General features: G+C 42.8%; 2 protein-coding genes across 10 annotated transcripts in view; both read left to right on the forward strand.

The window, feature by feature from the left end:
• LOC116941885 (homer protein homolog 1-like) overlaps window positions 1–2,809 on the forward strand; it is a 38,679-nt gene extending 35,870 nt beyond the window's left edge. For all 4 annotated transcript variants that reach the window (XM_032953203.2, XM_032953200.2, XM_032953204.2 and 1 more), the window contains exon 9: window positions 105–2,809. In XM_032953203.2, the coding sequence (XP_032809094.1) occupies window positions 105–287 (183 nt within the window). In that variant the 3' untranslated portion in view covers window positions 288–2,809. The remainder of the gene's footprint in view (window positions 1–104) is intronic.
• A 5,910-nt stretch (window positions 2,810–8,719) lies between these two features.
• Window positions 8,720–26,873, forward strand: LOC116941886 (stabilizer of axonemal microtubules 1-like). 6 transcript variants are annotated; one of them, XM_032953210.2, is made up of 5 exons: window positions 8,720–8,788; window positions 11,692–11,806; window positions 23,955–24,134; window positions 24,849–25,051; window positions 25,453–26,873. In XM_032953210.2, exons 2-5 carry the CDS (start codon window positions 11,766–11,768, stop codon window positions 26,487–26,489), a joined length of 1,461 nt encoding a protein of 486 aa, XP_032809101.2. In that variant the 5' UTR covers window positions 8,720–8,788; window positions 11,692–11,765; the 3' UTR covers window positions 26,490–26,873. The 6 variants fall into 6 exon arrangements, with proteins under 6 accessions (XP_032809101.2, XP_075922925.1, XP_032809100.2 ...); XM_076066810.1 differs by having other exon boundaries at window positions 8,734–8,788; window positions 11,686–11,806; XM_032953209.2 differs by having other exon boundaries at window positions 8,734–8,788; window positions 11,689–11,806.
• Window positions 26,874–26,995: the final 122 nt, after the last annotated feature.

Raw genomic sequence — 26,995 nt, forward strand, 5'->3', positions numbered from 1 at the left:
CATCGCCAAACAATTTGTCGAGTCCGACAGCAAATAATTTCATTCCCGGTATCTCTCCCCCCCAACCCCCCCCCCCGCCCGCTGCCACACCTGGTTGGGAGCAGGCTGCCGAGGAGCGTGCCCATCAGATGGAGAGCCAGCTGCGCGAGCTGGAGCGGCGCCTGGCGGACGGGCGCGCTCGCGATGCCACGCGCAGGGCCCAGCTGCAGGCGTCGCTGCGCTCGCTCGACGGGAAGATCTCCGAGCTGGCCGATCTGCGCAACTCGCTCGCGCAGCTGGCCGTGTGAAACGCCGCCGCTGCCGCCGCCACCTCCGCGGCTCTCGCGGCGATGAACTCGCGCGTTTGCGCGTTTGACAACGGATGTCGGCGCGGCGTCAAGATACGGTGATTTAAGTGCGCTGCTCGGCGCTGCAGTAGCGGAACAATTATGGCCTCGCGCTTGCTCATTCAGAATGGCTGGCGGCCAGCTGACACACCCCTCACCACTTTCTTCGTGGTGTCCGAGACAAGTCCGAGGCCAGAATTCTTTGCTTCTGTATTACCCGTGGGCACACTTTATCGTTTATATACATACATACACAAAGTTATTAATATAATAATTAACAATAACACACCCGGCCATCGTGCATCTAGAGAAAGCAGCACCAGCAACACATGACGATGTAAACTATGCTTATTCATTCAATGCTCCGTTGATTACAATACAAATAATATATTGGAAAAACAATAGCAAATTCATGAATGAATGGCACTGGAATGAACAGGTGTTGGTTAACGGTATGCACTCAATACCCATGTGGTTAACTTGCCACCTAGTTCCAGAACTCTGGAGACTTTCGCCTTCCAAGTCACCTCACTCCCATGTCTGATATTCTATGACAAATAAACCCTGGGGAAAGAAAAACATAGGTTGCATCTGCGGCATTTTTGCAGGAATGTGCAGCTATTCCAACGGGAGATAAACTTGGGTCATGCACTTCATGGTATCCCTGTATGTGTTTGTGCTCGTGTTGACGTGCGAGCACGTGTGTGTGTGTTCTATTTAAATTATGTAATTATGTAATGTTCAGATGTCAGCTAACTACCATTGTATCAATTAATTGTCAGCCTTATGATTTCGAATGTGTACGTGAATAAATTAAAATGTTCATCTTTGGTGGATGGTTATGTTCCCACCGTCAACGTGACTTGCAGACTCGACGAATGATCTGTGTAAAATTTTGATTTAAAGCTTTCGTGACTGCAGTGATTCATATTCTTGGTTTCTTTCGGTAAAGTCACGTTGAAGGGAAACAATAAAATAATAAAATATATATAACAATTATATATAATTTTTTATATATATTTTATATATAAAATGTTTTATATATATATATTATTATTTTATTGTTTCCCTTCAACGTGACTTTACCGAAAGAAACCAAGAATATGAATAATCTGTACTCAGATCCTCACTCGATTCTCGTGGTCATGGAGGAAATACCAAAAAATGTAAGTGCCAGGGCATAAATCGTATGCAGTGTAAGCTATGACTCGACCTTGACCATGCAGGATCCATGCTAAATAGTGATGCACAGAGATAGCAAGGGCGATGTGATGATTATTGGGTCTTGAGTCGGTTCCACTCAACGTTTTTTTTGCCAATACATTGTTAGTCTCAAGATGGAGTGCCTTTACTATGACAGTACCTAATAGAGAATCGTATTGCTTGTGGGATAACATAAAGGTCTCCGTTCTCAGGGTTCACTCTCAAATAGTCGGTGATAGAATAATTTGAAAAAGCATTAGCTTCTCTCTGCAAGCGATTCACCAACCCCCAGCCTCTGGGCAGGAAAACTGCAGAGTGCACTGTGCCGTAGCTGGTATCTACAGCCCAGTGTCTGATGTCAGAACATGTTCTAAGAATCTGAGAGGGGATTGTTGTGGTAGGTATAACGGTGGAATGTTGTTTTGCTATGGTTTACACCGTTGCTGTATTTTTGTCAACTGCATTTAATGCCGATGGCCACGTGAACGCCTCTCTTTCTTACGCGTTTGAACCTGAGGTCACTTGAAACTGTTACATTTCACAATTTCCCGTAAATTGGCACGTGCTACATGTCAGAAATTACCCCACGGTGTTCCTGTATGTAAGAGAATGTATACGATGAAATGCCAGGCTAAGCTCACAATGCAATATAGCCACTGGTAAATTATTGATTGGCCTCCCGTTTTTTTTAAAGCAAGCCACAGCACCGTCCTGTTTGTGTTCTTATAATTACTCTGCAGAGGGTGCCGTGCCCGTACACTGTTGCACAGGGGACCCACACATCAGGGTTCCACATCAATATTCTAGCTCTCGACAAGTGGCAGGCACATATTAGATAGAATGTCCGACTGCTTTTAAATGGCGACTGCTTTTCAACATTCACAACGCTGTGCTTGCGACGTTTTATGGTGTTTAAAAAAGTGAGAATTTTTTTTGAGAACATTGACAGCTGTGTGATATATAACTTTGTGTGACTTTTATTTTATTCATAGTCCTGTTAATGAAGATTCGTGAGGGATGATATTAAACCTTTAGAAGGCTGTAGTCAACCTTGTTTAAATGTGCAGCCTTACGGGCACTGTCAAAGGGGCTGCGTGCACTTATGTAACTTCACGCAATGCAGGCTCACACGTTGATCACGGGAGGGTGACATTTTATCACTTTATCCAAACTCATTTCCTGCATTTCCATAGACGTTCCAACCGTACTCTGGACTTTCTGAGACACTCTTCTTGGCTGTTCGTTTGGACCATTCGCAGTAAATCACTTTTCAAACGCGAGCTTCGCGCCACCGAAGTTTTTGTGTCCGCAAAATACGTCGCTGCATCGTGGGTTGCAACGATAACGTCGCCTCGGCGATCGGCCGCGCACGGATGCACGAAGTTTCGTTTCCTACCACGAGGCCTCCGAGCAAAGTGCGTGTACGAAAGTTGACGAGCAGGGTATTAATCCAGGGCCTGTGCCCTGGGACAAAGTGTTTACAACGGGGTGGGCGAGTCTCTTGAAACGAAGGTTGTTTCCTGAAAGGTTGATTGAACCACGCGTCAAAGTGCATCTCGGGTTCAGCCCGGTTCACCGAAGTGTGATGTGCCCTGCCTGATGAATAGCCCGATGCGTGACCGCCCTGACATTGCCGCTGCTCTTGAAAGCCCTTGCGCGCACACGATATTCCCACGTCGGGAAAAGCATTGCCCAATTTAGTTCTAACTCGTACATCATGTGCGTCACTGGATTCTGCTTCATTTATCACGGCAAGTGCCGCGTGGAGGACTCTTTTATAAGCGGGTGACTCGGGGGTGGGGAACCTTTTTGAAAATTGTATACCCCTCCCACTTACGCGGCAATTGGGGGTTAAGGCTCAGAGTCAGATGTCCAGAAACCTGTGAAGCTGAGAACGCAGCTGGTTGGTCATAGCCCACGCAGCCTGGGGTATTAAATTACCGAGGGCAACACACTATCCTTTTAACGATTAAAAGTTAATTGGCAGCCTTTTGTTTTTTTGCAGTGGCTTGTTTCAAAGTACGATGCACACTGCTCAGCTTGTACAACTGTTTCTTTGAAAACGCACGAAATGTGTGTCGCGGCTCATGGAAATTCTTTCTTGGCAAAAATACATAGTATATACTGTACTCGGTTAGTCAGAATTCCATTCCAGAATGGGTATTAATTTAAGCAAAGTAGTTTATTAAATACAGGTTACTTAAAAATGTGTTTTTTTTTCTTTCTCCAAATCATGCATTCTCATCCACATATCTGAAAGATAATTAAGGTCCTTTGGTCTTCTAAGTCTACAACTTGTCATTCTCGTTGTGCTGTACAAGTACTCGAGTTCTCTGGCCTATGGAAACAGCATTGTGCAGATCTCTCCAGAGAGCCTGGCCAATGTGAGGTGTAAGTCGGAGCAAGTCGCCCCAACCTGCCTCTAGCTCCCTCTGGAGCCCTGCACACCCCAGCTTGAGCTCGATAGGAATAGCTGTGGTGATGAGTATCTAGGAAGGTGCAATGTGCATCCAAAGCTCATCATAATAGAGCAATTTAAACCCATTGTTGAAGTCACTCGCTTACACTGCAGCCAATGCCAGAAGGGGGTGGGGGGAGAAAGTTGATTTAACCTGTCCACATTGACGCACGTAACATCGCTCAGTAACAATGAAGCAAGCGGCTGGACACATTGTGCTTTTGACATAGTGATTAACATAAACCGTATGTACCTTATCTTTACGAATGCACACAGCGATTGCATGCCATCAAAATGTGCAAGTGGTGGTATTTTGTGTGGCTAGTGTCGTGCAAGCGTAAATAATGCGACGTTACATATTTTAGCGGTACATGTTAAAACATTAGTTGCTTTGTATTTTAAATTCTTGGATGATGGCCATAGTCAGCAGGGCGAGACCACGTTTCACAGGTCACTAGACATTAAAAAACAATATATTATGATCATTTATCATTTCCTACAACTACACCCAAGGTTGTTTTGGTCTGGCAGTGTTTGCCAAATTTACTGTTTAGGTAAGAATAGACGTTGAATTCACTAATTTGCCATACACCATGGGCAAAACATCAAATTGATGCAGTAGGACATTGATGTGCACAAATGGTAGAAAGCATTGATCGTGGCTGGTGAAATCCCTTGTTGTGTAGACCCATATGGACATGTAATTGTGGTTTGGTGCAGGGTACTTCTGAGGCCGCTGTCTGTAGGGGTTTCAGGCCACAACAAACTCCACACAACAGTGTTTACAACGTACAACTTTTTTTCTGAATTTTATTAGAAAGCCAATATTGTATAATTATTTTTTTAATTTCCATCACTTTTTTTCCCCCAGGAGTGTATAACTCCATTGTTACCACGAACAATTAGTAGCCCACAGCCAATACCCCACCCTCTTCCCCATAGGACTTTGCTCAGGCACATCTGTGGATCTGCTGTCGATGGCAAGCCCTGCCGAGCAGCACACTCATGCTTCCAACAGTTCTCACCATGGGAATCCACATCCGTTACTCATCGCCAACATCACCCGTGTCCTGCTCTGAATCCAACCTCAAATGGTTTGCCAAATCATCTTGGAAATATAGAGGCATGGTCAAAGGGGCCAGGCACAGGGCCGACACTGCTAAGCCGGTACTGCTATATTTCATCACTCCGACACTGGAATCAATATGTTTCGGATCCCACAAGCAGCAACGTGGAATTGCTTTGATATTCAGTGTGGTTGAATGAATGAGTGCTTGCACACAGTGGTGTAACAAGCTCCGCATGCTGTTGTTCCAGCAAAAGTATTTCATTTTTTTTTACAATGTGACATTCAAGAAAAATACAAAAAATAGTATTTTGCATATAATGACCTCTAAAAGACTTTAAAGGGTGGCGAGCAACTGCCACTACCCTCCCTACCCTAGTGGCCCTTTGCTTGAACATCTAAACTTCTGATAGATTCACGCCTTTGGCTGGAATCCATATAGGTGTAATGACAGGGTGACACCTGTCGGCTGGGAGTGGTAATTACGGTCACGGCTGCATTACATAAAGCCTTATTATAATGGGATAAAGGTGAAAGGTGGAGTCAGTCGAGAAGCTCCGGGAACCAGCTCGAAGGTTCTGGAAAGGGGGCGTGGCCAAAGGTGGAGCTTGGCCGCGCCGGGACAGATTTCAGGGGGACCGAACCAGAGGTTCGTGGTTGTTGCGAGTCCTGGGTCCTTGCTGCGTCGCTGTTCGTCGTCATCTCTTCGTCTCCGACCACGTGGCTGAAAAACTCTCGCCGTTGCTGCGCTGGTCGAACAGCTTGCGTAGCGAAGCCGGAGATGGGGCTACGTGTTAGGATCGCCTATGTGTAGCTGCGTTACACAATGTATCGCACAGTGTGCTCTTAATAAATAAGAAGCCTTCTACTCGACGTGTCTCGGGAGTCGCTCACTACATAGGTATAAAGAAAAGCGTTATATCATAGATGTACCTACTTTAGTTTTTTTCTCAAATTACTCATTGAAATCGTTTCCTTATTATTCCACAAACAGGACTCTTATATTTTTCAACTAATTCAATTAACAATTGGGCACGTTAAAGTAATACACCATGTTGGCAAGTTCACCAAAAGCTTAAAAAATAAAAATCGTATACCCATTATAAAACTATCAGCGGCCAATTTGTAACCCAAAAAGTACACTGTCAATCAATGTACTGTACTTCCTATCGAAGGGGTGAAATGTTTCGTGATAAGGATGTTCGTTGTGGAATTTACAGCACACTGCCAACCGTAAGGGCCCAGTGGTAAACACCGCAGTGCACGTGGAATGCCTAACGCTTCCAAAAAAGAAATCTAAAGGGAAATTCTTGCGGCACAAAAATATATTGCAATTCAGACTACAGAAACGTTTCAGTGTGAGGTATGATTATTCCTTGAACTACCAGTAATTAATATAATGCTTTTTCCTTTCAGCCAAGAGCCAAGAAGTGGCATCTGGCCTCAGTTGTGTTGTTGCACGGAGTGCCACTTGGCTCGGCTGTCTGAAGGTGTTGCGTGCGGCGGTCATTCGTAGTCGATACACCATGGGAATTTAAGCCAAACTGAGATGCCATTGTCCATCAAATACAACTCATGCCAAATTGCTAAATTTAAAACACTATAATAATAACTGTTCAACATTTAATTTTCAAGGTCATCCATCTTTCTGCCATGAAGGAAAGAATAATGTTGGATAAATGCATGTTTTGCGGTTTCTTCCACAGGGTGATACTGACACATTTGGTCAGATCATATGCGAGTATATGACTCCGTATTCTTCAACATACATATACAAATATGCACATGTCATGTGTATATTAGATAAAAAAAAACGATTTTCCTGACGTCTAGTTGGAATATGTGGATAGTCAATGACTGGAAAAACTAATTTTCTACCGCGAATAAACATTCCCATTTTACGATAAATAAATAAAAATGTGAGTCTGCCAGCTAGATAATGGTGGCGCGCGACTAATAATAATTAAGAAATGAATAAAATACTATTTGGTTCTTTCGGTAACGAAAGAACCAAATAAAAAATGAATAAAATGCCTATCCATCAGGTGTCCTTACAAAAAAAACTGGTGTTCGCTACAATTTGCCTAAGTCACATCAGACAATGTTTAGGATTCATCAGTGGCAAGTTCGTGGATCAAAGTTTTGATGGGGCGGTGGCGGTGTCTAGGTAACCAGGGTGGTGGGCCAGAGAGGAATCTATTTGCATCGGACTGTGCCAATGCAAATGAAACCTGCAATGCGGTTTGTTATTGACCAGGGGTGGAATTATTTTTCACCCCTCTCGAGCTTCATAATTTTGCAATGGGTGATCCACTGCTCAATTGAAATAGGGGTTCCAGATTCAGTTACATTTATCACACGTCATTTGATACAATGAGTGTGTATATAAATTAAAAAAAAAAGTTTTGCTGGCTGGCCAACTGTCGGACAAGTGTGCGGCGGTGACGTCACCGCGCACATCTGCGTGCCGACGTCACGCCTCCCCCCACCCACCCTGCAACCCGGTCGTGTATGGCACGCAAGTGCGTGGGCAGCGCGAGTTTAAATCGAACAACAAACAAAAATTACGGAGTCCAAAAACCCGGATTGTTTGCAAAAACACCGTGGAGATGCATGCTTAGAATAACGTTTCCAGAATGAGGAATACGCAGCGTGGCTGACTCAGTCACGCTGCGCCATAGAGAGTCACGTTGCACCCGGGTACAAATTATTTAGAGTATTTGACCGCTAGAAATGTCCACGCGATAAGCCACTTCGCTGAGCTATCATTTGTGGCCAAGTCGCTTCTGAAAAACGAAGCTCATAGCTCAGTGGACTTTATTTGAAAAAAAAAAACTTTATCTGAATATATTTAAAGTGATTTGTTTTATATTTTTATTATTTTATTGTTTCCCTTCTACGTGACTTTACCGAAAAAAACAACAATATGAATCCCTGCAGTCACGAAAGCTTTAAATCAAAATTTCCTATTCTTATTGTTGTTGTACTGTTTGTGTTCTCACGTTTTGACCCCGTGCCCCGACTGGACATCTGTGAAAAAGAGCTCTATAGCTCATCGGATTCCTCCTCCATTTATGGCCAGGTGGCTTTTGAACTATAAGTTAATACCCCAGTGGGCTTTGTACGGTAAGATGGGGAATGGTTTAGTTGTACAGTATTTGTATGTCTTTGCGGGATTTTTATTTACTTTTTTGCACTTAGCACTCCTATTGTTAATAAAGTATTAAAGCTTTCGTGACTGCATAAAATTACTCATTGTTTTTTTTCGGTAAAGTCACGTATGTAGAAATATTGTTGCAACGTTCTTACCCGCCCTGACTGCACGTCTGTGGGAAAAAAAAGAGCTTTACGGGTGATCAGATTCTTCCTGATTGTTTAAAATAATAAAGATCCTGACTTGTTGTCGAGCCACCAGCAGCACCACCACCACCAGCACCACCACCACCACCAACCAGCACCACCACCACCAGCAGCACCACCACCACCACCAACCAGCACCACCACCACCAGCAGCACCACCAGCACCACCACCACCAGCACCACCACCACCAGCAGCACCACCACCACCAGCACCACCACCAACCAGCACCACCACCACCAGCAGCACCACCACCCCGCGCACGTGCAGCGCACAACCCGCCCGTGACCTCACCACGCGCAGGTGACGTCACGCGCGAATGTGACGTCACGCGCAGCCTAGCAACGGCTTCCCTGGTTACAACGGACGTACGCGAGGTGGGTTGAAGGCGATAGCAACAAACAACCGTCGTCACCACCGTCATCATCGTCACCACCACAACACCATCGTCATCGTCACCACTACAACACCATCGTCATCGTCACCACTACAACACCATCGTCATCATCACCACCACCATCGTCCTCACCATCACCACCACCACTCTGTCACCACCATCATCGTCCTCACCATCACCACCACCGCCGTCACCACCATCATCGTCCTCACCATCACCACCATCATCACCACCACCATCGTCCTCACCATCATCATCACCACCACTCTGTCACCACCACCATCGTCCTCACCACCACCAACGTCCTCACCATCATCATCATCACCACCACCGCCGTCACCACCATCATCGTCCTCACCATCACCACCACCACCATCGTCTTCACCATCACCACCACCACCAACGTCCTCATCATCATCACCACCACCACCACCGCCGTCACCACCATCATCGTCCTCACCATCACCACCACCGTCATCACCACCATCATCGTCCTCATCATCACCACCCACCGTCATCGTCGCCGTCACAACCAAACACCACCACCGTCGTCACCAACACCAACAACACCAACATCATCATCATTCCAGTGTCCGTCTGCTTCAACAACGCTGCGCGGGGCGAGGCTGCGTTTGCACGGCGAGGCGAAGGTAGTCGTGCAGAGATGGATGGGCGGAGGTGGATCGCTCGCTCGTTCGTGTTAGACTCGCCCGCGGTGTGTGTGTGTGTTTATTTACGTGTTGTTATCCTGCACGCTGAGCGGCTTTGTGTGTATGGGGGAGCGGTTGTGTAGCGGTTAGCGTGCTGCACTGCGATCCCGGCGAGCCGAGTTCACGGCCAACACCAGCGGCGGCGATTATCTGCACCTGGTGCCTGGGCCTCCCCTAGGTCGACTCAGCCTCAAACGAGTGCCTGGTGCGGTGTGTAGTGAGCATCGCCACTGGGGAGACAAAGGCGGCCGGGAGTGGTGCTGGACACTCACCCCCCTCGTGTGCCACAGTGCCGGCATTCATTGTTTTGTGTACGTAGGACGTTACGTGTTGTGTAAGTATATAAGGACGTTACGTGTTGTGTAAGTATATAAGGACGTTACGTGTTGTGTAAGTATATAAGGACGTTAGGTGTTGTGTAAGTATATAAGGACGTTACGTGTTGTGTAAGTATATAAGGACGTTACGGTACGTTGCGTTAAAGTCGATTCTGTCGTTGGTTGGTAAAGGTTCGAGTGTCAATTGATGGAGGCTGCTGAGACTGCCGTGTGTTTGTTATTGCTGTTGTTAATGTTGTTGTTGTTATTGTCGTTTGTTATTGTCGGCCTCTCATGCATAGCCACTGGCCGGCTCTGAATCGTGTTTGTGATGTTTCAGTTGGTGCTAATACTCGTGTCTTTGTGATATTGTGGTGCGCGACCAGCACGTATAACAAAAAAACCTCATCAAAATTCATCAATATCTCTAATATGAAGAAGGGTCATTGCCCGAAACATCGCCTGTTATATACATAAAACATAATATTTTTACGACTGTTTTTGGTGAAAGTCTAGGGTTTTACCAAGCTGTTCCTTCAGTCTGGTGAATTGTGCTTTTATGGAGCTGTGTTTGGAGGGACTCCTAGATTACATTTTGATTTAAAACGTTTGTGACTGCAGGAATTCATATTCTTGGTTATTTCGGAAAAGTCACGTAGAAGGGAAACAATAAAATAATAAAAATATAAAACAATAAAATTCTCACGACGTTTCGACTGCAACACAAGCAATCATCATCAGGTGTGAAAACCACAAAATGTTCTTGCTGTGGTTTTCAAACCTAATGACGATTGCTTGTGTTGCTGTCGAAACGTCGTGATAATTTTATTGTTTTATATTTTTATTATTTATTGTTTCCCTTCTACGTGACTTTACCGAAAGAACCAAGAATATGACTCCTAGATTGTCATTTGATTTCCCTACATATAGGTAGAACATCGGAATTCATGTTTATAATCGCACATCACTCATTGTTAAATACGGTAGAAGAATTCTAATCATAACCGTAAGCATCGTTCGTATTCAGTATTACGAGCATTATAATTGTAATGATATGCTTTCGCATGACAAATAAAAACCAACAATTAAAGATGATTCGAGAACTGAATCCAACCGTCTTCATAAATTCTCGCAAGTGTTACTAACAACCAATTGTTATCATAATAATTTATTATAAATATGAGCATTACTTTACATGGTTGCATATGGCAATATGTCCATAAGCTGCTACTTTTGCTATTCGTCCGTTTAAGGAGCGCAGACTACATCGGTTTACTTAATACTTTGGTTTGCATGGATACAATTGTACTGTGGGTTGTCTTTTCCTCAAGATAAACATTGTGATGGCGAATATATAAGTGGGTGGTGTTCGGGTGGTAAGGGGACCACAGTTCCATTGTAAACTGTGTGAAAACATTTTAACCTATTATTAAATGTTTACTAATTTAATCGACGATTACATTTAACTCTTTTACCTATTATTACGTGCTGGAGGAAGGAGGATGTCATATGGCGCGCGTAAGTATAAATGTGTCGAAACCCTTCCACCACCCGACACGGCCAATCGTTAAGGGATTTGTCACGCAAACAAAACGCCAAATAGTTCACTACTTCAGCCGACCGGTGTGTTGAAGAGTGAATCCACAACATTTACCAATCAGAGTACGACGTTTCGCTGGCTATTACATCCAGCATCATCGGTCGATTTCATTATTGATTTTGCTCGTGTATCTATCTGGTGCTCTTCAGTGTGTGAAAGTGACGCGTGCAAAAAAATCGCCAAATAAACAAAACACCCATTTAACTTATTATTAACGAAGGCTCGTCGTTACATTTCCATTTGTTATTAGCAGCAGCAGCAGCATCAGGAACAGCAAGGATTAAGAGAGCAACAGCAAGGATTAAGAGAGTAGAGCAACAGAGGGGAGCAATGAAGCAACGCAAGTGCATCTGCGAGATCTGCACCTGCGGGTAAGCCGGATAAGCGCGCAATTCAAACGCAATGCCCAAGCCCCCGCACAGGGGTAAGCGCATCGACCGCGCTCGAGTGCATGAACTGAACTCCCCGATCAATTGTGAAGATCAGCGCGTGTGTCGATTGTTAGTGCGTTTGCTCGAGCTACGAATGGATGAGGTTAGGGGTGACCCGAATTGGGTCTCAGACACCCATAGAATATATCCCATATATACGCTTACTGTGGGAGTATCGTGCTTAGAGCGTGTGCTCTTACGTGACTTTAAAAACTGTTCGTTTGCCAACTTAAACGTTGAAAGTATAGTCTTCGTCTGCGAGTCAGGCACTCTTAATCCCTCTCTCTGCTCTGAAGGCGGGAACGTTGCCTTACACATCAGCCTACAATATACGTTTCTGATGAGGCAATTTAAATGACGTGGTGGATTTTGTTTCTGACAGTCTGTGTTTGCACACCATTGTAAATGCTGAAAAGTACCATAATTATTTGTTTACATGTATGGATAATCACCTTTTAGTTGTTTTAAAAACACAACAGTACCAGTTGCATCAGGACCGATGCTATATTTCTTGTACTGTACTCAATTGTCAATATGTTTGTTTAGGCCAGAAGTTGCCAAAAAAATTGCCGGATTGAGCATATTTCTAGCACGCTTTTTCATCTGCTTTTCAACCACTACCGCATTACATTATTTCTTGTTATATTCTAGTATTGTGGTAGGTTTTGTGTAGGTACTTCGGTTTCTTCCCAAATGCACAACATAACAACCTTTCAAATGGATTTGGCCAAACACACAATGCAGAAACTTTCCTGAAAAAATAATGTGCTCATATACTCAGGGGGAGTTTTCTGGATATATAAATTACACTATAATTAGTATGCATATTATATAACCAGCAAACCATTTTCAGTATTCACAGTATGGTTGTTTACATTATCATGAATTATACAACATTATTATGTATTAAGGCAAAGTTTACTTATGGTAGGGTCAAATTGGATGTTTCAGTGGCCTTGGGTACTATTGTAATTATGCTTTTATGAACACTTTGTTGTGCAAAACGCATTTGAAAGCACAGCCAATTTGTCTCCAAACTCGATGCAGTACAGGAATGTAATTGGGTTCCACCTTACTCTCTGGTTCTTTCGGTAAAGTCACGTAGGTAGAAACTGAATAGATCTACGTGACTTTACCGAAAGAACCAGAGAGTATGGATACCTGCAGTCACGAACGCTTCAAATCAAGATTGGCTTCCACCTTGTATAGCTATTTGTTTACTTATATCACCACGGCAATGTTTAAGAATCACAAACGTAGAAACACATTCGTTGTTCATTCCTGTAGCGCTAAAGGACACTTGGGCTACAATATATGTCATCTTCAGGCATTCTCCGTGGTAAAATGTAATATGATCATAAATACTATATTTCATGCTTCAGAGTGTAACAAGTATTCAAAGACGGCCCTTATGAATGGATTCACACACCGCGTTTATGCACGGGTGTGTATTATTAATTACCTGATAAGTGTTGATGTTTAACACTCTCTAGAATGGTACTCTTTGGTTCTTTCGGTAAAGTCACGTAGATAGAAAATTAATAGATCACGGCGTTTCGATCGCAACACAAGCAATCGTCATCAGGTGAGACAACCACAGCAGGAGAACTGCTGACTTCTCCTGCTGTGTGGATTCCTGCAGTCACGAAAGCTTCAAATCAAGATTGGTGTTTTTTTCTGTTTGGTTTGTTTATACATTTGCAATTTTGTGTTTTAATGTAATGTTTTAAACCCAGGTTCCCTGTGGTCAGTTGCATAAACATTCTTAAGTAAAACATTAAATATCTTTGTTTCCCATCTAGATCAGTGCAACCTGAGGTGAATATTTACTTACAGATATTTTAATGCAACCTCTCCCTGGTCTCAATGGGCTATTTTCTGGTTATGAAAAAAAAAATCTACAACGAACACTTGCTAACCTGTATGAGGCGCAGCAATGTGCAAATTTACCTGTGGGAGTGGAATTACAATTTAAAGCACACGGCAAGTTTTCCATGTGTCACAATTAGGTGTTGTTCCTGCAGTGGCCAACACATCCACAGTGATGAGTATCAGTCAACCTTGTTCTACCACACTTGCCTCTCCTCTTGACTCTCCCTTGTATCGATATGGCTCATCTCCCCTTGTTGATTTTAGTTATGCTTACACACATGCCAGGTATGCTGACATAGAAAGACGTGGGTCATCAAGATAGTTGTTTTATTTGGCCCCTGACATGGGAATGTGTAATTTCCACGGTTTGCTCAGTGCTCCCAGTGAAGATGAGCAATACCTCATGTTGCTCATATGGGCAGGAAGAAACTTAAACTTTGACACATACATATGCTCATTGATCTTGAATAAATGTGGTATTTTTCATGAATGACAAATAGTATGTTTTAATGTGTGTGATTTAATACACTATACTGTAACTCTCTACTGGACCTTAAAATATGAAATAGTCTAGAATAAAGAATAAACTAAATAGGAACATCAATCTTATCCATTGTATCCCTTCACATTGCCTCCCACATCCCCTCCATCACCGCCACCAACAATGGAACATTGAGATGAGTCACCTACCCCACACCATGGGTGTTCAATCTGTTCTGTTTCTCCGACTCTAAAAACGTCCCTCGTTCCACAATCAGCATCACACATATGCCCCGGGGATGGCAGACGAGGCTGCAGCGCCATGGCTACACGACGCTATGGTGCTTAATCCACTGGGGCTCAAAACAGGATCTACTCCGGCTTAGAGATAATACCTTGACAGCGCTTTGTGAGTTTGTGAACCCAAATACTGCACCCAATCTTATAACATTTTACTTTGACTCGACTCTGCTGCACATAACATCTCTGCTATACTTAATCTCCTCATGCTGCTATTATTCACGGTGCATTCGTTTGCACTCTTATTTCATTATATAACCATCCCTTATGCATGGAAAATATTTTATTCTTAGCAAACACCAATAAATGGTCTGTTGTGCTTGCTGAGACTGGATTATAATTGCAAAATGTACATTGCTCACGGGCAATCTACACTTTAATTTGTTCAGTTTTCTGGAGCGATGTATGCTACAGTCATATTGATCACAGTCCACCTGTGATAACCACAAAGGTGTCCATAATATGATGTATTTTCAAGTTGTTAACATCGAAGGGATATCATAACTTGTTTACCAACTTATAGGGCAAGAGCAAGTTGAAGTGTTTTTGGAAGGCTTTATTTTAATAATAAAAAGCAAAATACCAATGTGCCTAAATTATGAAGTTTTTAATCAGTGAATATAGTTTGCTTTGACATACGTATCAGAAGCAAAGATGTAGACAAACAAAAATGGAATACAATCTAAAACGTGTGCAAAGAAGGAATTACACTGGAACACATTGGTCAAGTTTGAAACGATATATTTAGTCTTAAGAAATATAGATTGGCTTAGGCCGGGTACATCGCTAGAAAGGTATAACGACCCTTGGTGGAGACGAATGATGGAGCGACAGCCAAACTGGGGAATACACCAGAGCGAGTATCCACGATGGAGATGGAGTGATGAGGCCAGCTTATGCGCTGGGAGCTTGAAGGATTGTTGCATCATGAGACTGAGAGATAGTTATGGCTTGAGACCTTCATCCACCTATGGATAGATCATGGCTGATGATGACGTCCTCTACAGAGAATATCTTTCAAAAGACTATTGGGAGTGAACATTAGCTTGAGACCGCAAAATATGTGTTGAGCAAGATAAATAAATATACACGTGTGAACTTCTATTTATCACCAAGTCTTAATTACTCAAGTTTATTTTACAACAGCAGTGTTCACACATTTGGCACTACTTTATTATGTATAGCTTGGAAAAGGGGTGTCATTACATATATTTGACTGAGGAAAACTAAGAAAATGTAAAACCAGAATGGGCTGCAGTTCAGGGTCTTCATGTGGAACGAGTCACCAAAGCAAAGAATCAATTATCCTAAACAAAACGGACCATACATTCCAGATCATCCAAAAATACTGTTAGCAAAATTCATGAGGTGCACGGACTCATCCATGCCTTCATCATATCCCCACTTGACTATTGCAACTCGACTATTGCAACTCTCTCATCTCTAAACTCCAGGTGATCCTAGATACTGCTGCCAGACTTCTCACCCCCTCCTGTAAACGAGACCACATCACCTCAATCATCCAATCCCTCCACTGGCTCCTAATCTAAGCCCAGATCAATTTCAAGATCACACTCACCATCTTGCAGAGTGCCTCCATGGTCTCGACCCTGTCTAATGCTACCATCTCATCTGTCCCCTCCACATTTTATTTCTGTCAACCTAGGATTTCTATCGAAGACCCCAGTAAACCTTTGCTCAGTGGGATGTTGCTCATACTCTGTTGCCCTCTAAGTCTAGAACAATCCTTTCCTCTGCCTTCCATGCTGTTGACTCGCTGCCCATGTTTAAATCGAGGCCCACGACAGGTGATAATCCACGTATGACCTAATAATGATCCACCTATGACTGACTGCATCTATAAAATAAATATGCCCAATGGTTGTAAATAAGTGCGTGATGTTCTTGGTCTTACCGACATGGTCACACTCTTGTGAAATCGAACCTTGTCCTTAAAAACTTTCTCGGTGACGTGGGATTATTTTTTTACTGAAAACCTTCAATGCTAACTCTGGTGATGAGAATAACCTTGTTTTGAGCAGCGTGAGGCAGATTATCCTCATTGTATGCTAATCCTAACCATCGCTTCAGACTGACCTGTTCTTAGCAGGGTCAACTGGTGGACAGGCTCTTAGCCTCATTCTAGCACAGATTAGATTAGTTTCCTCCCATGATATACAGCACAATCACGTCTTCTTATTATTTTCTTCTCACTCTTACACGAATCTTCACATGGACTATATCAAGATGGATAGACAATTTAATGGTCCTTTGTCGATCCAATGCTGGAAGAATGCCTCCCCACAACGTGTTCGTCATGGAGGTTGATCATACTTCACCACGCTGATCAGTGTGGGTTTGTGAAGAGGGGGCCCAGAACCGGTTCAGATATAACACTCCACTGATGGTAGCTTTTACTGCGTTCAAAGTACGATGTGCTAACCACACGCAACGGCTTCAGCCCTGTGCGTATATTAATGCTGTATTATACATAAAAGAGTAAATTTATTTCTAAAACAGGATGGTAACTTTTTCAGATGCAAAACTTAGTGCAGTGCCATTTTTGGAAAACATGCAAGCAAGGGACAAATACTATAAACCTGTCTGTAATGTGGTAAAATTAAGTGCCGGGTTGGTGATTAAAGGCTATAATCCAGGACTTTGGAGCCGAGGTTGGTTGATCGTGCATTGATCATCATGTGCACGAAACGCCTACCTTGTAAAAAGCAGTAGAGGCAGTACAGAAAGTAGGCTGGTGATTTATTAGTTGAAATGAGAGTTATCCCCTTGTAAGCATGTGTAAAATAAGAAAACCCATATTCAGCTGCAATGTGTCATCTGGAACATTTCCCATGCGCTACGAGTAATGGGGGAGCATTCATTTTGGTGCATGAATCCAGCGACCTAGGTTCAATTCCCCCCCTCCCTGCACCAACCTGTACTTACGAGCATGATGTACTGGACAGTCAATATTTCCCCATGACTGTCATGGTGTGGATAGTACTTTTGTCTCGCAGTAACTCTGAATGATAGTACTCGACTGGGGAAAGCCCCAACTGAGTCTACTGTTGCATTAAACTGTACTTTTTTGAAAATGTCGTCGTTCATATATTTTACAAACCCAATATTATTGCGCAATTGTGCATTGACTTAGACAACGTTGCAGCTGCATATACCACGGCACACACGTTAAGAAGCAACAACAGGCATTATTGTAAATTACAGTTTGTTTATTCCAAGTAAAAACTTCACACTTGATGGGCACGTGTGACGACAAACAACGGGACGCGACAATAACACCGAATAAGCTACTGGTGCCATGTTAGACAGTGTTTGTGTGTGTGTGTGTGCCTCTGTGCCATAGCTACGTGCTGCCGCACTGTTTATGCGGGGTAACAAGTTGCATACACACAAGCTGATGGTAGCTAAGGGATTACTGGCTGTGGGCCTGACAGCCCCATAAAGGTTTTGCACATACTGTCCTTCAAATGGAATTTGAGATATTCACTTTGACATTGTAGACAAATTAGTAATGCAAGACAACAGCATTAAGCTAATATGACGGTGTGTTTTTGCAACAGTTTAAGCTGACAGTTCTAATTTGCACGACAATTTTGAATGAGGAAGATTAATCATCTACAATTTCAGTTAGGTTAATAAAACCAATTATATAGTGATTGCTGGAGATGTGGTCTCAGCACTTAATCCTGACATGGAAATATTTTTGCTTCATTAATAAAAATGGTTTGTAAATGGCATTGACAGTGGCCTCTTGAGATTGTACTACAGATATGTTTGCTTAAATAGTTCATAGGGATTTATGCAAAGTTAACTTGTTTATACACGTGGACAAAATGTGCGTTTTGCTATTACAAGTGTTTATACCCACTGGTATTGAACCTTTCATTGTCTACACCTGGCTCCATCAACACAAGTCTCAGCTCGCTATTCCTTTAAGCGAAGTAATTTATTAGTTTGCTGATTAAACATGGGGGTTATATGCACAGGCAATTATCAAGTCACTACAAATCCACGCGCTAAAAACAAATGACTGACCAATTAAAATAAGACTTGGGATGAACACATGAGATGAAAGTTGAACAACACTTCTCCATGCTGTGGTTACAATGGGCCCACAGGTTATAAACAATGGGCCAATCAGCTATAACATTGTGGAGCTGCGTGGGACAGGCATGCAGGCAGGAAAGGCGTTTTGCAGGAAGAGAACGTTCTGTTGTGGATACCGCAGTAACCAGCAGTGTTCCGATATAAAGACAGGCAAGTATTGACATGCCGCTATGGGCATGTATTTAGCAGGCATGTGTTTTACAGCTGAAATTGAAATGACTTTACCCCCCGCCAACCTGTTTGATTTTCCTGTGTGTGTGTGTAACATTGGCTTTTATGGCAGGATCCACATATGAAAGGGTTATTATAAAACTGTTGGAAATAGTCATGGAAAGCTTTAGTTTGATGCATGGTCGAAAAAAATAGCTCGTAGTTTATTTTGTTTGATAAATGTAAAATAAATCGTGCTGTTGGTTTCATAAATAGACTAAGGCCTATGTAGATGAAAATCAATGGAATTACCTGCACTGAATTTTAACTATTGCTTTCAATTCACTGATCTTGAATATTGTTATCGATGACCTATACAGTATGAGTCTTAGCACTTGCATTTATACATTCCCAAAAACAAACCTCAATGTTAACAGAGTTATACATACTATATAGCTTACCTATAAAAGTCATTTTTGTCTGTCTGCGTGGGTACCTTGTGACCTTTTTAACTGACAAACTGTGGGGTTTACGTATCAAATAAGTACACGGATACCACGCGATATGCCCCGGGATGAAAAAGCGCTATTCGTAGTTCACGTCTGTCAAATTTTAAGTAGTTAAATTAACAAATGTATTCCTTTCATAAGCACAGGGTGGCGCTAGAGCACGCATCTGCGCATGCGCGAAAACGCCGGCTCGTGGTGGTGGGAAGGGGGAATTATCATTCGCGTTAAAAATGCAACAAAAAATACACAACGCTGAGGAAAATTCTTCACAGTGTGATGTCCTCCCCCCCCACCCAAATGTGTGCACTTACTACTATAGGGTCGATAGATACTACTATAGTCCTTAGATACTATTACTGTAGAGCGGGCGGGGGGGTGGTGGGGGTGTAGCAGCCCAGCCCCAGCCTGCAAAGGTGCCACCTCTGCCGGCTGGGCAAGCTAGGCGAGGCCGGGGGCTCTGTACGGGACTAGGCCTCACCACGGCACTCTGTTAAGTTAGTAGTTAACTGCTATCGAGTCGATATATACCACCACAGTCAGGATGCACTGCTGTAGTGATAGCAGATACCACTACAATTAGTATGCACTGCTGTAGTGATAGCAGATACCACCACAGTCAGTATGCACTGCTGTAGTGATAGCAGATACCACCACAGTCAGTATGCACTGCTGTAGTGATAGCAGATACCACCACAGTCGGTATGCACTGCTGTAGTCATAGCAGGATACCACCACAGTTGGTATGCACTACTGTAGTGACAGCAGATACCAACACAGTCAGTATGCACTGCTGTAGTGATAGCAGATACCACCACAGTCAGTATGCACTGCTGTAGTGATAGCAGATACCACAGTCAGTATGTACTACTGTAGTGATATCAAATACCACTACAGTCAGTATGCACTGCTGTAGTGATAGCAAATACCACTACAGTCAGTATGCATTGCTGTAGTGATAGCAGATACATACTACAGTCAGAATGTACTGCTGTAGTGATATCAGGTAGTACTACAGCCAGAATGCAATGCTGTAGTGATATCAGATAGTACTACAGTAAGTAAACACTGCTGTAGTGATAGCAGATACTACTACAGTCAGTATATACTACTGTAGTGATAGTAGATACCACCACAGTCAGTATATACTATTGTAGTGATAGTAGATACTGCTATAGAGTCGGTAGATACTACTATAGAGTTAGTAGATACTACTACAGTCAGTATATACTACTGAAGTGATAGTAGATACTGCTATCGAGTCGGCAGATGCTACTATACAGTAAGGAGATAGTATTCCAGTCAGTGGATACCACTACGGTCAGTAAATACTGCTACAGTCAGTAGATGCTACTATACAGTCAGTAGATACTACTACGGTCAGTAGCTACTACTATTATACAGTCAGTAGATACTACCGTATAGTTAGTAGATACTACTCACAGTAGATACTACTACGGTCAGTAAATATTACTACAGTCAGTAGAAACTACTATAGAGTCAGTAGTTACTCCTGTAGAGTTAGTAATTACTATAGTCAGTGGATACTACGACAGTCAGTAGATACAACTATAGGGTCAGTAGATATTGCTATTGAGTCAGCAGATACTACTATAAGGTCATTAAATACTACTATTGAGTCAGTAGATAATACTACAGTCAGTAGAAACCACTATAGTCAGTATATACTTCTGCAGAGTCAGTAGATACTGCTATAGTCAGCAGATACTGCTATAGAGTCAGCAGATAGTACTATGGAGTTAGTTACTACTATAGTCAGTAAATACTACTATAGAGTTAATAGTTACTACAATAGATCCAGTAGGTACTACTATAGTAATTAGATACTACTGCACAGTCAGTAGTTACTACTATAGTCAGTGGATACTACTATAGTCAGTAGTTACTACTATAGAGTCGGTAGATACTACTATAGAGTCGGTAGATACTGCTATAGAGTTAGTAGTTACTACTATAGTCAGTTGATACTACTATAGAGTGAGTTGATACTACTATAGAGTCAGCAGATACTACTATAGAGTCAGCAGATACTACTATAGAGTTAGTAGTTACTACTATAGAGTCGGTAGATACTACTGTAGGGTCAGTAGATACTACTACGGTCAGTAGATACTACTACTACGGTCAGTAGATACTACTATACAGTCAGTAGCTACTACTGCGCTCAGTAGATACTACTGTAGAGTCAGTAGATCAACTACAGAATCAGCAGTTACTGCCATAGAGTCAGTAGATACTACTGTAGAGTCAGATACTACTAAAGAGTCACTAGATACTACTCACTCTATTGTATGGAGGGGTGTGTAGGTATATATGCCTACGCGGATGTAAAAATATTTTGTGAGGGGGAGGGTCGAGAATTTTCGGAAACCTTTTAGATCAACTTTTTACCCCCCACTTTCTATAACTCTTTGGACTTCTGCAAGCCTCTTATAATTTTGTTGATGGACAAATGGACAGACAAATGGCATGCCGGGCTTTCACAATAGCTTAGTATTTGTGTATGTATATGTTATGTTTTTAAGAGAAGTTTTGAAATATATTTGTGCCCCCGGGCAACACTGGATACTTCCCGCTAGTGAACTATAAGTTCAAGTAAATGTATCGGAAAGTTATAATTGACTTTGATATTTTCCAAAATGTAATGGAGATTTTTTTTGACAAATAACTGGTCACAAACATGCATGTTGTTTTTTTGTGTACACATTTCCTCCAGTATACTTTTTCTTGTTCACAACTTATAGATCATGACTTAAAGCTTTCGTGACTGCAGGAATTCATATTCTTTGGGTCTTTTGGTAAAATCACGTAGACTGTATTCTTGGTTCTTTCGGTAAAGTCACGTAGAAGGGAAACAATAAAATAATACAAATATAAAACAATAAAATTCTCACGACGTTTCGACTGCAACACAAGCAATCATCATCAGGTGTGAAAACCACAACAAGAAAATGTTATTGTTTATATTTTTATTATTTTATTGTTTCCCTTATACGTGACTTTACTGAAAGAACCAAGAATATGAATCCCTGCAGTCACGGTTTGTTATTTCACTACGTGACTTTACCGAAAGACCCAAAGAATATTCACAACTTATATTTCATACATAGGTCAGAGCTGTATCCCATTTTCACTCGTAGGAACTGATGTAAACTTCATAACACTTTTAACGGTGCATTTCTGTTTCAAATTTTTGTCAGTTTTGGTAATATAGTATTGAACGACTCCCTACGAAATTGATTTGAAATTGCATACGTGGTGGTGCACACCTGTAACCCAGTGATTTAAACTAAATTAAAACGAAACTATTTTTGTTTTACCAACTAAGCCCCACTGAGCTGTATAGATTTTTTTTTAGAAGAGACCTGGCCGCAAATGATAGCTCAACGAAGTGGCTTTTCATCATGTGGCAATTTCTCGTGGCCATATACTCTCAACACATGTTGATTCTAAATGTGGAGGGAAAAACCGGAGGACCCGAAGAAGAATCCACCTGACCACAGGGAGAACATGCTAACTCAAAGATACAGGTGTCAGGGTCGGGATCGACTTGGGGATCATCTTGTATGAGACACCCACCTGAAGGGCTACTAGGTGGCCTGTATAAGGAGTTCAGCAAGTAGGTTGTTGACTTATCTGCAAGGGCTTGTTGGTGTTTTGCCCTTACATTCCTACATTTTCTCTGGGCACTTTCGGCTTCCTTCCACACACAAAAATGCTCTATCAATAATAATCAAAGCAGGACCCACCGGAATCATTCTTCACACTAAAGTTAATGTTTCTTTGGGTAAATAAACGAGTGTTGTTATGAATAGTGTACTGTAGTAACATAGTTGTGTTGTGACTGAATTAGAAGTTGCTGTCATTGGACCAAAACTGTACGATGACTGGTATGCAGTGGTTGTTTTATAGACAATCTACCATTCACTGCGCCATGTTAATGTGGAGTGGGGATTCATTGACTGCCATGTTAATGTGGAGTGGGGATTCATTGACTTTTGGGTAGTTTTAAAAAATTAACCAAACTCACAGTCAATATTAAAAAGTCAGTTCGAGTGAGTACAACTGACACCATTATATTTATTGAGTTTTTCTCTCTTATTCTTGGTTTATCAAGAAAGTAATTGACATAGTATTCCTAGGGATTTTTTTTCTTCGTATATGCTGATGATAACCAGATTGTAAATATATGAACCTTATGGCGGTATCCCTGGGTACCATAGTACCCCAGTTCTCGCATAATGTCCGTGATGTCATTTTTAGTCTGTTGATGGTCGGCGATACGGCAGTCGACTCATCTAGACCAGCTGTACACGATGCACCACTACGGTGCGCACGAGCGTTTAGGGTTTCGGCGCAGTCCTCGCTGTGTTTCGACATTGCAGAGTGGCACTGATGTCGGATTGATTGGTACCCCAGTCGCGGAGTGAAGTACACCCTTGGAAAAAATAGTGTCCCAGAAATAAAATATTTAATTGCCTTGGCCATTTTGTATTATTTGGTACCCCGGGGTACTGCCATAAGGATCATATGTCCAAAATTGTGAAATATCTCTTTCATTGGACTTTTGACTTGAATGAGCACACATTGGACTGAGTGAGTGAATTGATGAACTGGCATCATCGGCACAGGCGACACCGCTGCCCACACCAGCCCACGGGGATCTACACACAAACGGAGAAGCCATGCCTCATTACAGAGTATGTGGACCGCTACCACGAGTATGGGCTTGGGGGACCACGTGAGTCCTTCCGTCCACAGCACATGTATCAGGGACCGCAAGGCAAGATGGATGGCATCACCACCTTTCGGTAGGACGCAATTGTGCCCACCCCTCTTTCTACATCTGTTTTCATTACAGGTTCAGGTAGCTGTTAATGCTAGTACGTTTCATTTGTAGTCCCAGTATTATGCAGGTTATATATGGGGAAAAAAAACAACTATCGGCCAAAGTCAGTACGTTAGGATGAAAGATGTAAGATATAAAATTATACAAATGAATCCTGTGCAATAAATATGGTAGCATAGCAGTAGCACTGCTGTATGTTTTTCCCACCACTTAAACATCAATGCTACCTTCATGTACTGCTAGCTGTACATAGTTGATGTAGATGCAGAAAGGCAAAGATTGTTGTAGACAAAGTCATGCTTGTATGTGACATTTAGCATGGTATATTAATGTTGTAATGATAATGATAAGCTTGAGGATCATGCTGCTTCTGATCATGATTAAGCACGTTGATGATTATTCTGCTAATAGATAATGCTTATGGTGTTTGCGCAGATCTGTAATGATAATAACTACGGTGATATAGGAATAGGTTTTACCCTTTTAACTGGCACAAAAACTGACACCTTTATTCAAGGCATCATGTTTGCAGTTAAAAGGGTAAAACCTATTCCTATATCTTGTTACTGGCAAAGGAGGTCTCATAATGTAAACTACGATGATGACGATGATGATGATAAGGATGGTGTGTGAGGCTGTTCGCAATGTGACAAATGCATCACTGTGACGATGGCAGGGCTGACTATATTCCCTACGAAGCCGGGAAACGTCCCGTGCGCCCCGTCGAGGCCTACAAGCCTGTGCCTGGCACAATGAGCATGGACACGACCTACAAGACAGACTTTAACGAGATGCCCATCCACCTGGTGCTGCCAGCCCGGCCCATGGAGAACCAGCACCAGGCGCACGGCAAGATGGACACCATCCCAACTTACCAAAGTACAATCTTCCCTTCTGTACTTTGGGAGCATGAGCACATTGCATCATCGTATTTATCAAGCGTCAGCGAAATAAACCAACGCCTATTTTGTGGTGACAGCATGCAGTGTATTTTTTTATGATAAATTATTTAATTTACAAATCGATAGAAATAAGATTTTCTCTGAAAACTATATTTAAATGGAATTAACCATTTGTTTTGGTACCATTTGTCATATTGTATTGTGTGTAAGTGAAATTATATACTTGAAAGTAATGGTTCAATATTGCAATGTAAAAAAGTCTTATTATAATTAGTGCTCAAACTACCATCATACTTGAAACTGACATTTAATTAAATTGGAAGTTTCTGTAACAAAAAGCATTACAAACACAAAGCACTTGCATTTTGCCTTATATAGATGACTACAGGCAGTGGGAGATTCTGAAGCGTGAAAATGCCAAGCCCAACTACACGTACGTCCCATCAACAAACAAGTACGGCTACATGACCACCTTCCAGGACGACTACCATGCCAAGCAGGGCGGCCCCAGTACCAGCTTCAAGCCAGCCAATGTTATGAAGCCGTCAGAAGGCGCCTTTGAAGACAGGACGACCCACCGCTCCGCCTACGTGCCTCACCAGCTGGAGGCTCGCTTTGCACGCGAGCCCGAGCGCTACAAGCCCAGTACGCAGCAATTCGACAGTCTCACCACCTTCCGCCGCGACTTTCAGTCGCTCGGGCCGCAGGAGCCCGTGAAGAGCTTCAAGCCGGAGCACGTGAAGGTGGGCTCCGATGACAAGTTCAACGACAGCACCGAGTTTAATGACAAGTTTAAGGTGTGGCCCCTGTCGCCACCGCCGGTGCGCAAACAGGCCATGTATCACCCGCCCACGGGTACCATGGACACGACGACCACCTCGCACGACGACTACGTGCAGCACAGACAGGAGCGCATACTCCTGGCGCGGCCAATCTCGCGCGACCGCCGCCTCTCTCTGCCGTTCGACGGCCACACGACCATGCGCGAGGCATACAAGCCCTGGGCCGCCCAACGCGAGCCCATGATCAAGCACGTCGAGCAGATGCAGCGGTCGCTGGGCAAGTTCGACGACATGACCACCTTCAGGGAGCACTACGTGCCGCTACCGCTGATCCCCATGCACAGCTACAAGCCGAAGGGCGGGGCTGTTAGGAGTAGTGCACCATTTGAGAGCGGCACCATGTACCGCTCCGAGTACACGCCCAAGAAGGTGGCTGTCTGCCCGGCATCTTACCCGCAGCCGCTTGGGTATGCCTTCCAGGAGAAGGATACGCGAGGCCACCTCTACTTCCGCCGTCTCTCCGACGCGCACAAGATGCAGATTGCTGCGGTGCCTAAGCTAAACGGCATAGAGAAGCCATTCACCAATGGGCTGCTGGAAACTCAGCCCAAAGAGCTGATGTCTCTTGCCTAACTGGCTTGCAGACAGTTTTTTTGTCAGAATATGTTTTATGTTGCCAATTTACTCTGATACGAATTTATATTTAGTCAACAAATAACTATTTTTGCATATTATTCCAGGGATGTTCTAAAGGAGTAATTTAGTGCCTAAGGGATCCAGATTATTAATTCATGTGTGGTTTTGCTACAGAGATGTTTTAACTTGTAATTATCCAGTGGTGATGTGTGTAAGTATATGCAGAACTTGTGACAACACAGCTGATAAGATGCTGATGGAAAATGCAGTGGAAATCTGAAAGTCAGGCTCAAAATATAAAATGCAATTATTAAGCCAGAGTTCATGCTGTAATGGGTTTTCTGTAAAAAAAAATACGTGTTAATAAAACATACATGATTAGTGTGTTTGTCTAGTGTGGTCATTTCAGTAAACTCTGCGATTAGATGGCTATTGATGACGATGAGAACATCAGTAAGTAAATGTAAAATTGCTGCATGTGCCATTGCTAGAGGAAGGGCCTC

This window comes from Petromyzon marinus, chromosome 13, assembly GCF_048934315.1.
Source record: "Petromyzon marinus isolate PM22_M1 ecotype Great Lakes invasive population chromosome 13, UKy_Petmar_22M1.pri1.0, whole genome shotgun sequence".
Classification (NCBI taxonomy): domain Eukaryota; kingdom Metazoa; phylum Chordata; class Hyperoartia; order Petromyzontiformes; family Petromyzontidae; genus Petromyzon; species Petromyzon marinus.